The sequence below is a fragment of the Neoarius graeffei genome, chromosome 26, assembly GCF_027579695.1.
Source record: "Neoarius graeffei isolate fNeoGra1 chromosome 26, fNeoGra1.pri, whole genome shotgun sequence".
Lineage (NCBI taxonomy): Eukaryota > Metazoa > Chordata > Actinopteri > Siluriformes > Ariidae > Neoarius > Neoarius graeffei.
The window spans coordinates 43,502,680-43,516,236 of NC_083594.1; the positions used below are offsets into that span (position 1 = coordinate 43,502,680).

Sequence of the window (13,557 nt, forward strand, 5' to 3'; positions counted from 1 at the left end):
CAAACAAACAAACAAACAAACAATTAATTAATTAATTAATTAATTAATTAATTAATTAATTAATTAATTAATTCATGAATGTATTCATTCATCATTATCCCAGAAATACTGGGTATAAAGTGGGAATGCAGCCTTACACACACACACACACACACACACACACACAAAATGGTAGCTGGGGCAAGTTATCATCCCCAGTTCACCTACCAGAATGTTTTAGGCGGTGGGAGGAAACTGGATAACCCAGAAGAAACCCACATGGACATTGGGAGAACACTTGTTTCGAACATCCTTTGAATTCAACTCAATTCTATCCAAATTTTATTTTTATAGCACTTTTAAAAATAGACATTGTCACAAAGCAGCTTTACTGAAACATATAATTAACGGTTATTCCACAAAATCAGGTTGTACATGAGATGATAGCTAACGAGGCACATAGCACCGAGTTGTCTATAAGCTGTGTATGACAAGATTGAGTGGATTAACTGTTTTATTCTATCCACATTCACTGAATTTTGAGGAACGGAGCATTTTGATTTTTTGCAAATTCGAAAAATAAAAACTTCATACAAAACGTCCGACAAAATAATTTCCACTTAACAAACCGGCGAAATGACAGTAGCAATTTGTGAAAAATGCTATAATAATAATAATAATAATAATAATAAATCTTGAAAAATAAAGATACTGTATGTTATCAAATACTTTTATTCCATATATATATATATATATATATATATATATATATATATATATATATATATATATATATATATATTTTTTTTTTTTTTGCTTTTTTAAATTTTATGGGGTTTTGTTTTCAGTAGTTTTTATTTCATCCTCAGTTGGTTCAGCAACACACTCCGACATTTCCTTCATCTTTAGGGTTTTTTTTGGGCATTGGCAAACCAACTTAAAGGTGGATTACCACCACCGACTGGGCTGGAGTGTGGAACAGAAGATATGGGGGGGGGACACTATATTCTTTTAGCTATTTCTGTTTCTTTTAAATCCTTGATAAAAGGTGCCATTTTGTTTTTCTCTACTCACGGTGTATGAGCTGATATCCTAGTAGTAGAGTAGCTAATAAGAGTGCACGATTGCTCATATCCAGTGAATGTGGATAGAATAATTCCAGATATTCATTTTAAACGTCTAAATTTAATGTATGAGATTCATCCTTAACGAGCGAGCCTGAGAGCGATGGCAAGGAGAAACTCCCCGAGAAGTCATGAGGGAAGAACCCTGAGAGGAACCAGACTCGAAGGGAACCCATGCTCATTGGGGTGATGATGGATAGCATGATGTGTAAATAGTGGGCGGCACGGTGGTGTAACGGTTAGCACTGTCGCCACACAGCAAGAAGGTTCTGGGTTCAAGCCCAGTGGTTGACGGGGGCCTTTCTGTGTGGAGTTTGCATGTTCTCCACGTGTCTGTGTGGGATTCCCCCGGGTGCTCCGGTTTCCCTCACAGTCCAAAGACATGCAGGTTAGGCTAATTGGTGGCTCTAAATTGACCGTAGGTGTGAATGGTTGTCTGTGTCTATGTGTCAGCCCTGTGATGATCTGGTGACTTGTCCAGGGTGTACCCTGCCTCTCACCCATAGTCAGTTGGGATAGGCTCCAGCTTTCCCGTAACCCTGGACAGGATAAGTGCTTACAGATATTGGATGGATAGATGACTATCGATAAATCTCTTCTATAACCGTGTCCAAAATGGTGAAAAAGTGTAATTGTGTAACCAAGAAATTCATTACAGTTTTAACATGAAGTCTGTTAGTCTATTTTAGTGATGCTGTTCTCTCTAATGTTATACCATAATATCAATGTGACAGATTTTCTTATCATAGTAGTCGTAGCAGTCAATAGTGACAAATTAATTTATAGATTTGAGTCAAATTTCACTTCACATGTTAAAAAATAAGTACATGTTCATATAGGAGAGGGGCAAATATTGGGGATGGTACTTCACTACAGGTATTGCCAAAAGTTTGTGGACACCTGACCAACATCAAAAGCATAAAAAGGCATCTTGTACAATTGTGTGCATCCAACTTTGTTTCAACAGTTTGGGGACGAACTACAGAGTGTGAAATCTACATAATGTATATTGTCACACCACTGTATAATTAATTTCTACTTATCGCATACTAGAATCAGGCTGATGATACACGGGGCAACTTTTTGAGCAATGTTGCTGGGCAATTACGTTTCGACACTTTCCCATTGAGATTGGGCAACATAATTTCTATCTGAACGATTTTCATCATTTTGGCAAATTTTTTAGATCATCCAATCAGAGTGCTAGCAGCGAATCACATGACCACCTGAGAACTTCTAACAAAGGTCGCGGCATCTCCAGCAGCGGAGTGAAGAAAAAGCGAGACAACTTATATCTTTTTATGCCAGTAAGTTATGTTACATTGAAACCCAAAGTGGTGAATTTACCTCATGCTTAGAAAACCAACAGACGTCTATTTTTATGTGCTCAGGTTGTAATTAAGACACTGATTTTTTTCAGCTAAGCTAAGCTTTCATTCGCTAACCACCGGTCCATAGAGAATGAATGGGATTTAGGTAACTAGCAGTGGTTTTTGCTAATATAGTTCGCTGAAAGTTATTGCTAGCAATGTAGGGATAATGTTAGCTCTCTTGTATCAAGTTAAAAGTGATGGGCAGATCAAGATTTTTTTCTTTGTGAGTTGTAATAGAGATTGTCTAACTTATCGTCTGATCTAATTCACATACAGAGCACGAGTACTTGTAGAACCCGAGGGCGAAACAGTACAAACTTCGTCAGGATCTGAAAAAGAATCCTTTCAAGAGCTCTGTCAGACCCTTTTCCTCCTCAGCAGCCATCTCCTGGTCCATGTCCTTTGTTTTTTGCTGAGATGAGAATTAAACGATTAAGTTTTTGTGATGTATGTCAGTTATTAGTTATAGCGTATGTGATCGAGGCTAGTAGCATTTTTAAAGAGTTTTAAAAGTAGACGGCTTTACGATTTCACAAAATCAGTGAAATTTAGTTCCCTCTAAAATTTGGTCATTGTGATATATGTTTATTTCTGTAATATCTCAAAACAACAACAACAAAACAGGCCATTCTGTGGCTGGGAAATTATTTAATTTGAGAGGATTCCCTCCCAAATATTGTGCATGAAATTGCTCGCTTCGCGCAATCAAGCAGACAGAGGATGTCCATGTGCGCATGCGCAGGTTTACCTGAGTCATTGTCATCGTTGGGGGCGGCACGGTGGTGTAGTGGTTAGCGCTGTCGCCTCACAGCAAGAAGGTCCGGGTTCGAGCCCCGTGGCTGACGAGGGCCTTTCTGTGCGGAGTTTGCATGTTCTCCCCGTGTCCGCGTGGGTTTCCTCCGGGTGCTCCGGTTTCCCCCACAGTCCAAAGACATGCAGGTTAGGTTAACTGGTGACTCTAAATTGACCGTAGGTGTGAATGTGAGTGTGAATGGTTGTCTGTGTCTATGTGTCAGCCCTGTGTTGACCTGGCGACTTGTCCAGGGTGTACCCCGCCTTTCGCCCGTAGTCAGCTGGGATAGGCTCCAGCTTGCCTGCGACCCTGTAGAAGGATAAAGCGGCTACAGATAATGAGATGAGATGAGATCGTCATCTTTGGGTTTTACGGCAGCTGGCATCCAGTGTTGCATTACTGCCATCTACAGGTTTACCTTGACCGTGCACTGACAGTTCCATCATTCTGTTGCTAAACGAACAGCTGATCACACCGAGGTGCTTGCTGACCACCCATATTTATTAGTTTGGTCCTGCGTTTCCTTTCCTTCGCGTATAACATAATGTCTTTTCTTCTCGCTTTCCGTTACTGTAGTCGGTCTTTGACGTTTCATTCGCACACTCGCGTCCTCCGTTTTTCTCTCCTGTTTCAAATTTGTATCCCACAATGCCTTGTGTGAACAGGGAAAACCCACCATGTAGTATCTTGAATGAGGTCATGGTGAAGCAAGAAAAAAATGATGGAGAATTTAGGGCCACACGGCCCTAAAATCATTAATTGTTCTTTTAGGGGAAAAAAAAAAATCTGAAGTCTGTCATTTGAATTCAGCAGCTTTCAGTCCACTAAACAAAAATTATTGGGTATCGGGGAAAATTCTTTTTATGACCTAAACGTGAAAAATCTGAAGGGCAGTCTACCTTTAAAAAAGTGACAGCTGTAAATATTTCAGTGTCCATCTTTGCGGTGTCTGTCTCCCTGGCAATAGATTTGCTCTTATCTGATTTAATTGTTGCCAGTTGTCTGATGCCCTGTGTCTCACCTGGTTGCCCGGCAACAGTGCCCAAAAAGTTGCCCCGTGTCTCATCACTTTAAGAGGTATCCTTATGGATGTAGGTTTCTTGATCAAGTACCTGCCAGACACCAGGACTATAACTGGACTGGTGGTTGAGAAATAAAGAAGCTCGTCTATGGCCTGCTTTTAAAATAGTAGTCAGAGAGTAGCTTATGGTAACTGCATTTTTTGATAAATGATGCATGTATGCATTTCTATACACTAAGCCCAGAACCTGAATGGCAGAAATGGGTCATCAGGCCCCGAAAGGATCCCTCAGGACATGGTATCAGCACAAACTTCAGACCTCCACTTTCTACAAGCTGCTGTGTGAGCTACGGAAATACTCGATCTGGGTTTGTGAACTGATGCGTGATGCTGATTTCTAGCCTCAAATCGTGCTCCACTTTTGGGCACAGTTCCAGCGCCAGCAGACATCTGTCACACTTAGAGCTTGAAAGCAACGTGAAGAAGTGAAGAAATCAGTTTGGGGGGTTTAGCTACGGTTTCCATTTCTGACACCTTCATGTGAACGCTCAGTGGGAGATTTGGATATTTTAGGCGATGCTGAATTTCAAAACATGCATTTGCAAATGCTGTATCCTTTATATAGTCTGCTGGGATAGGCTCTAGCTTGCCTGCGACCCTGTAGGGATGGACGGATGGATGGATGGATGGATGGATGGATGGATGGATGGATGGATGGATGGATCCTTTATACGTGACTAATCATAATTAGAAAATAATCAGTGCTTATTTTGTTTATTTAAATCTGACCTGCTTGGTTTGTTAGGCACCTGTTTGAATGGTGCACCTTACTGCGCTTTACATTTAAAGAAACACCTGTTAATTGAAAGAAGCAAAAGAGCCAGTGCTATGAGAGTACACAGAAATGACAGAAGTTAGAAAATGCACAGGTTTTCAGTTGACGTTTAATATTCTAAATCAGACCATGCAAGGACGGAGAGATCGGTCGACTCCTGATCCTGATCAGATGCCGAGGCCGGCCACGTGAGACAGAGCAGCAGGCAAGATCTTAAAAGGAAGGTGTGGCTGTTCTAATGCTTCCATTAACAGTCGCAAATTCCCTTTAAATCCAGTCTGCTGGGAATCAGGCCTCGTTGCTGCTGCACAGGTGACTTGTTCCACTGCTATAATTTCAGCTGGAGAAACGAGCTGACCACTTACCTCAATGTAATGTGTGTGAAGCCCATTAAAAAAAAACAGCAAAAAACAGACACGTTGTACACAGACGTGCGGTATAGCAGTTCAGAATAGTCTCAGGCCCTGTCAACACTATTAGACAGCATCCATATAAAAAATACCGTTTTGGATCACTGAAAACAAAGCTTAATGAAAATGCTCTGCAAGATCGAGACATTCTGTGTGAATTAAAGTCTGTAATTTCTGATTTAATAACGTTTGCAGTTTAATTTCACTTTGTTTGATTATTACACCATCGTGTTGAGGTGTCAGAATGTGATGCACACTGTGTTACTCCTGAAACTTGAAACAGTTCCAACAAGACAGAGTCATCTACACTATATTGCCAAAAGTATTCGCTCACCTGCCTTGACTCACATATGAGCTTAAGTGACATCCCATTCCTAATCCATAGGGCTCAATATGACATCGGTCCACCCTTTGCAGCTAGAACAGCTTCAACTCTTCTGGGAAGCCTGTCCACAAGGTTTAGGAGTGTGTTTATGGGAATTTTTGACCATTCTTCCAGAAGTACATTTGCGAGGTCACGCACTGATGTTGGACGAGAAGGCCTGGCTCTCAGTCTCCGCTCTAATTCATCCCAAAAGTGTTCTATCGGGTTGAGGTCAGGACTCTGTTCAGGCCAGTCAAGTTCATCCACACCAGACTCTGTCATCCACGTCTTTATGGACCTTGCTTTGTGCACAGTCATGTTGGAAGAGGAATGGGCCAGCTCCAAACTGTAAAAACAGTCTGCATGCCTAGGTGCTTGATTTTATACACCTGTGGCCATGGAAGTGATTGGAACACCTGATTCCGATAATTTGGATGGGTGAGCAAATACTTTTGGCAATATAGTGTATATCCCCCACCCTATGTACCAACTGTATACCAAGTTTCAAGATATTATTTGTCACATTTTTCAAGTGCAGGAAACCAACCCTACCTCTTTACACTGACCTCAGCAGCCCATGGCATAAACCCACCGGACCTTTGGTCCACGTGAGCTAAAAATTCAAATTTCTCACATTTCTTAGTATCAAAAGGCACATATACATTACTTAATCAACACATATGAGTGATTCCACGCTTATGGGTACTGAAATGGGGACATGAACTTATTTTTAAAGATTCACCTAAAACCATTTCTTTTTTTACCATCAGGTCACAAAACATGTAATCTTTAATGAATGATATGTTAAAAGATAAGTTTAATTTTCTGAGATGTAATAAAAACATATTTATATGCCAAAGTCAGAACGTAACAGAAGTGTTGTGGACATATATATTCTCAATTTTAACAATGTAGAATTACTTTTTGAAACATAGGAAGGTGATGTTTTAGCAAATATAATTAATAAACGTGTAGTAGAATAAACATACACATTCTTTCAATAAGATTAACATGGTATATAGCTAGATTGTAATTAATTTGTAACAGACGCGAGATGGACAGTCGTAACAGAAGTAATGTAACAGACATCATTTTGGAACTCATAGGTTTGACTTTGGCATATAAATATGTTTTTATTACATCTCAGAAAATTAAAGTTATCTTTTAACATATCATTCATTAAAGATTACATGTTTTGTGACCTGATGGTAAAAAAAGAAATGGTTTTAGGTGAATTTTTAAAAATAAGTTCATGTCCCCATTTCAGTACCCATAAGCGTGGAATCACTCATATACCAACTTTCAAGACCATACCACTCATAGGTTTCAAGTTCTGCTCCAGAAACAAAACCTACCCCTAACACTAACCTGAGAGACTAAGTCTGAAATTGTTTCCATGGAAACATGAAAAATGAAAATTTCTCAAATTTCTTAGTATGAAAAGGAACATCTATATCACCTTGTTAACGTGTATACCAAGTTTCAAATCTGTATCAGGAATAGTTTTGGATATACGCTCCGGAAACAAACACTGCTCTTAGAAACGAAGTCAAAATCTATTTTCTATGTAAAAATTTGAAAAACTTTTTTTTTTTAAATCCAACATAGTAAGTAAAAAGCACCAGTTGCTTGATATGTATACAAAGTTTCATGAAGATATCTTCAGTAGTTTTAAAGATATGGCCCGGAAACGAAAACGTGACCAGACGGAAGGAAGGAACCTGTTTTTATATCTCCCGCCCAAAATAATGTGGTTGGCAGTTGACGATGTTGGTCCAAATGGCCTCTTACTGTAAACGTAGATGGCTCTTAGCCACATAGAGAGTTACATGTCTAATGAAATCTAGTTTGTGAGCTAGGTTAAAAAAATTACTTGTGACAATGTTATAAAAATACGTGTGTGTGTATATGTTATTCCATGAAATCAAGTCGTACATGAGCTGATAACCAACGAGGCACGGAACACTGAGTCGGCTATAAACCATGTACAATATGAGTGAATGGAATAACTGTTTTATTCTATCCATATTCACTGGATTTTGAGAAACGGACAATTTTTATTTAGATTTTTTTGCAAATTCCATCCATAAAAACGTTATACAAAAGATCTGACTAAATCATTTCCGCTTAGAATGGAAACCAACCGGCGAAATGACAGGAGCAATTTGTGAAAAATGCTATAATAATAATTGGGAAAAAAAAAGATACGTTCTTACCATCAAATACTTTTATTCCATATTTTGTTGCTTTTTTTGTGTGTGTGTGTATTTCTTGGGGTTTTGTTTTCGAATAGTTTTTATTTCATCCTCGGTTGGTTCAGCAACATGCGCCACCATTTTGTTTTTCTCTACTCACGGTACAGTATATTAGCTGATATCCTAGTAGTAGAGTCGCAAATCAGAGCGCATGACTGCTCATATCCAGTGAATGTGTATAGGAAAAAAATATCCGGTATTTTTAAATGAATTTTACAATATTTCATTAAAATTAAAATTCCTAGGTCGATGAAATAAAAATTTTTAAGCAAGTAATATAACAAGTAGCAAACCACCTTTCTTCCCCCCTCCCCGTGGAGTGTACTCACATTCACAATGGCCTCTTTGGTCTGGGCCATATCTGATATGACTCCATCTGTGATAATGAGGAGGACAAAGTATTGTGATCCATCCTGGACAGCCGCCGCATACCTTCGAACAAAGCAAAGAAAGAGAAGAGGAAGTCAAAGAACAAAGAATAGCACTATTCTGTCACTATTGTTGTACACTGTTGGTGTACATATCTCAAGATTCGTAAACAGCAGTTCGTTTTTAAATTTGTTTCAATATTTCCTACTTGGTCTCTAACTTCAATCCCTCCTCCTCACAGACACACACTTCATGTGCTTTAACAATCCATCATAGAATATAAATGACTCCTATGCGTTGTATGGATCTCTACTATCCATGTGAGTCTCGAAGAATAATCATGCTCTGTGGGAGTATTTGCTTATGAATAGCCGTGCTCGATGGGTATGTGTATCTCGGAGCGCCAGGCTTCTGGGTGGCACATCATGCATTAATTCAGCAAGTCTAATTCGAGCTTATCACGATGGCTTTTTTAATTACAGGACAGAAGCCTCATAGTTAGAATGAAGATTCATTCGCGTGACGCCAAGGACTGAGAGGAGGGTGTGGAGAGACTTGAGATGATCATTTATGCCTTCCTGCTTTAATGGATACACACACAGTTTGATGCTCAATGGTCACGCCAACATGCAGGGAATCAAATTACAAGAAGTAAAGTGGACATGAGTTGCCACGGCGATAACACTTGCATGCTAATGCAAGAAGGAGAGCTTTCTGAATGAGCAAACAGCATTGACAAGCAAGTAGTGGTGCTTGAAAGTTTGTGAACCCTTTAGAACTTTCTATTGGATGGACGGACAGACGGATGCACAGACAACCCCAAAACACGATGCCTCTTCCATCTAGTGGCATAAAAAATAAAAACAGTACACCTCATGTTCGTATTTGTATTTCTAAATATTTAGAACACGATATCTGTTAATTCTGAAGTATGTATTCAGTTACACTATATGGTCCAAAAGTATATGGACACCCGAGCATCACATCCATATCTGAGTCTTCCTGACGCTGTCGCCACAAAATTAATAGCAAACAATTGTCTAGGAGGTCTTTGTATGCTTTAACATTAATATTTCCCTTAACTTGTACGAAGGGACCCAAACTTGTCCCAGTGTGACAATACCCCTGTGCACAAAGTAAGGTCCATAAAGAGATGGTTTGCCAAGTTTGGACTGGAAGAACTGTACAGTTCTTCCAGTCCAAACTTGGCAAACCATCTCTTTATGGACCTTTCAGCTCAACATTTTTTTTTGCGCGAGAGCACTGAAAAACGACGATACTGCCAAGAGAAGACATTTCATCCCAAAGGTATCCAGGGGGTTGAGATCAGGGCTCTGTCCAGGCTACTACATAGTACTACATAGTAGCCTGGACAGAGCCCTGATCTCAACCCCCTGGATACCTTTGGGATGAAATGTCTTCTCTTGGCAGTATCGTCGTTTTTCAGTGTTCTCGCGCAAAAAAAATGTCACCCACTAGCTCTCTCTCAGGGACTTTCATTAACCCCACCACCACCTTCAACTTCCTACAGCTCATCCTCTCAGAAACATGACCTTTAATAACATAAAAACCTCTAACTGTACACATGTACAGCCTATATAACCCTAAAACTGTCCTGTAAAGTTTCAGAATCTAGAATCCACCTCCATGTTTGACACCCTTCATGCCCAGTCCCAGGCTGAGTCGGAAAATTCAGACCGAGATTCCTCAGCTCTCTTGGAGGAACTGACCAGGGCACAGAGGAGTTTGCTAAGCCCCTGGGCTCTTGGTGTTTCTCTTGATGGTGCTATGGCTCAATGAGAGCATATGCTGAAATGTGTCTCCTGCGCTGTTCGTTTGGCTCACCTTCTCTGGATTGCTGATCCATTGATACAACCTTACAAACAAGATGGTGTGTTTGGATTTCTCAGGTCCCTACTGTCCTTTCTGCCATGGGATTCCTCCCACGAAGGTGGCACCCGCTGCTTAGGGGTCGTTCTGGATCTCGCTTAATCTTTTTCTCTACTCATCTAATATTATTCTCATCTAACATCAGTACCTGACCTCACTAATACTCTCATGTCCGAATGGGCACAACCCCAACAGACTCATTCCAAAATCTAGTGCAAAGTCTTCCCTGAAGATTTGAGGCTGTGATAGCAGCAAAGAAGGGACCAAATCCATATTAATTCCCAATTTCCACGGTGTTGAATGGTATACATCCATCCATCCATCCATTATCCGTAACCGCTTACCGGTATCTTGTGTAGGGATGCGGGCAAGCTGGAGCCTATCCCAGCTGACTATGGGCGACAGGCAGGGTACACCCTGGACAAGTCGCCAGGTCATTGCAAGGCTGACACATAGACACAAGCAACCATTCACACTCGCATTCACACCTACGGTCAATTTAGAACCACCAATTAACCTAAACTGCATGTCTTTGGACTGTGGGGGAAACTGGAGCACCTGGAGGAAACCCACACAGACAACATGCAAACTCCACACAGAAAAGCCCCCATCGGCTGCTGGGCTTGAACCCAGAACCTTCTTTCTATAAGGCGACAGTGCTAACCACTACACCACTGTGCCACCCCAATGGTATATGTTTGTGTGTGTATACACTGTTCAAATGAGTACAACATACCTGGCTACGTGGTTAACCACGGGGGCGAAATTTGTGGGCCCATAAAGCTGGACGGTCTTTAAGCTCTGGTGGTAGGCCTCCAAGATCCCCTCAATCCCATTACAGTATGGGTTTTCAATATTACCATTCTGCGACAGAGAGGTCAGTCTGGTTAACATGTAAGTATAAAGAGATCCATATATTATTTTCCATGCATCACCAAACAATATGACTGAAGATGATCAAGACGGTGAGAAAACCCAGTGATAAGTTTTTAATTGGTGTACCTGAATAACTTTCAGAGGTTTTATTGACCATTAGTGCCATGCCTCTAGTTCAATTTGACCATTAATCACGAGAAAAACAAATCTTTCTAAGAGGTCTACATCTTACTATAATGTGACACTCTGAACTAGACTGCAGAGTATTGGATTTTTTATGAACCAATTATAAGATTAAAGGGACGAATTTCACTTGTGGAAGTCTATACTAGGTGAACCGTATAGGAATCGCAGTCCCACAACAATAAAAATTGTTCTCCTGCCTCCAGCTCTAGCATTAGGTCCATTGCCTCTAAGCCTCTATATGGGAGTTTATCATAAGCTGACACACACTGGAACTTCTAGATGCAGTTCAGAGAGAGTGGAAACAGAGGCTCTGATCAATTTAGCTTGCTTTCAGCTTGCATGGGTCCACAGAGAGCCCAAATCCATAATCCCTCCCTGAGAAAACAGGATAGATTGCATTTCTACACTATAACATACACACGTAGGTACACCACATCGATCATTAGCAGGGATCTAAGGTTTTTTTTTTTTTTTGAACAGTCAACCTAGGAGGAGGGCAAATGAGAGTTTACTTTTGATAGAAGGAAAGCAAGATGGCCTTTACTCCCCCAGTATTGCAGATACACAAGGATTCGAGCAAATGCTGGGTTGTTAAGAAGTTGGATAAGAAGTTATATCTTTTATTTACTTATCAGATCACTTATGAGGTCTAATAATCATGCTTATGACACTTTGCATGAGATACCATTGAAACAATGAGGAAAAGATGTAAATATGTTTGCTTAATAACTCACCAGAGGGAACTCGTGGGAGACGCGTCCATCCGGGGGTAATTTTGCCCCAAAGCCCAGTGCAGGGAACATTTTATCACTGTCGTAGTCCTGGATGATCTCTCCTACAGCCTTCAGTGCCATGGCGTAGGCATTCATCTGATAAGGGTTCATATAGTGGAGGGACGTGGACTGGGACGGATTACCTAGACATCAGAGTTAGCACTGTGCTACGTAATGAAGAAAAAGCTACATCATAGGTCAATTTATTGTCATCTACCCTCGATATAACTGTGAACTGGCCTAGTGGTTAGCGTGTCCGCCTGCTGATTGGGAGATCGCGAATTCCACTCGTGGTCGGGTCATACCAAAGACCATCATAAAAATGGTACCTACTGCCATCTGGCAAGGCACACTGCAATACAGATGCGAGTGGGGAGTCAAATTCTCATGGTTACCAGAGGACTAGCCCCCCCCATTGTAACCCTAGCTGTAGAGGTGAGAGGCCAAGGGCAACAGAGATGGAGATTGGCGCCACTTAATACACCTTAAGAGTCTGGGTAGTACTGGGATGGGAGACTGCCTGGGAAGACCAGGGCATGGCACGGGAAGGACTTTAGACCCTTGATATACTATATGTGTGATTAGTATAGACAATGTTTCCCTGAATTGAGAAAAGGACAGAAAAAACTTTGGAATGGAAGCTGGAGGACAGGTCTTCCATCCATCCATTATCTGTAACCGCTTATCCTATGCAGGGTCATGGGCAAGCTGGAGCCTATAACAGCTGACTTTGGGCGAGAGGCGGGGTACACCCTGGACAAGTCAACAGATCATCGCAGGGCTGACATATTGAGACAAACAACCATTCACACTCACACCTATGGTCAATTTAGGGCTTCCAATTGGCCTAACCTGCACGTCCTTGGACTGTGGGGGAAACCGGAGCACCTGGAGGAAACCCATGCAGACACGGGGAGAACATGCAAACTCCACACAGAAAGGCCCCCGCCAGCTACTGAGCTCAGTCATCAAACCCAGAACCTTCTTACTGTAAGGTGACCGTGCTAACCACTACACCGCCGTGCCGCCAGGACAGGTCTTTCATCCATCCATTATCTGTAACCGCTTATCCTGTGCAAGGTCGTGGGCAAGCTGGAGCCTATCCCAGCTGACTATAGGCAAGAGGTGGGGTATACCCTGGACAAGTCGCCAGATCCTCACAGAGGACAGGTTTTGAAACCCATAATTAAATGGTTGGAATACCAGCTATATAATTTAAAACTACAACCATTAAATTCTGACATAAATACAGCAACACTATAAAAAGTAATTCCACTGATTTATGTTTTTCCTTAGCATGCATGATCAG

General features: G+C 41.1%; 1 protein-coding gene across 3 annotated transcripts in view; it reads right to left on the reverse strand.

Annotated features, from left to right (window-relative positions):
* Positions 1-13,557, reverse strand: part of cpne5b (copine Vb) — a 304,129-nt gene that overhangs the window by 13,070 nt on the left and 277,502 nt on the right. For all 3 annotated transcript variants that reach the window (XM_060910664.1, XM_060910665.1, XM_060910663.1), the window contains 3 exons: positions 12,210-12,391; positions 11,150-11,277; positions 8,484-8,586 (listed from right to left, as the gene is read on the reverse strand). In XM_060910664.1, the coding sequence (XP_060766647.1) occupies positions 8,484-8,586; positions 11,150-11,277; positions 12,210-12,391 (413 nt within the window). The remainder of the gene's footprint in view (positions 1-8,483; positions 8,587-11,149; positions 11,278-12,209; positions 12,392-13,557) is intronic.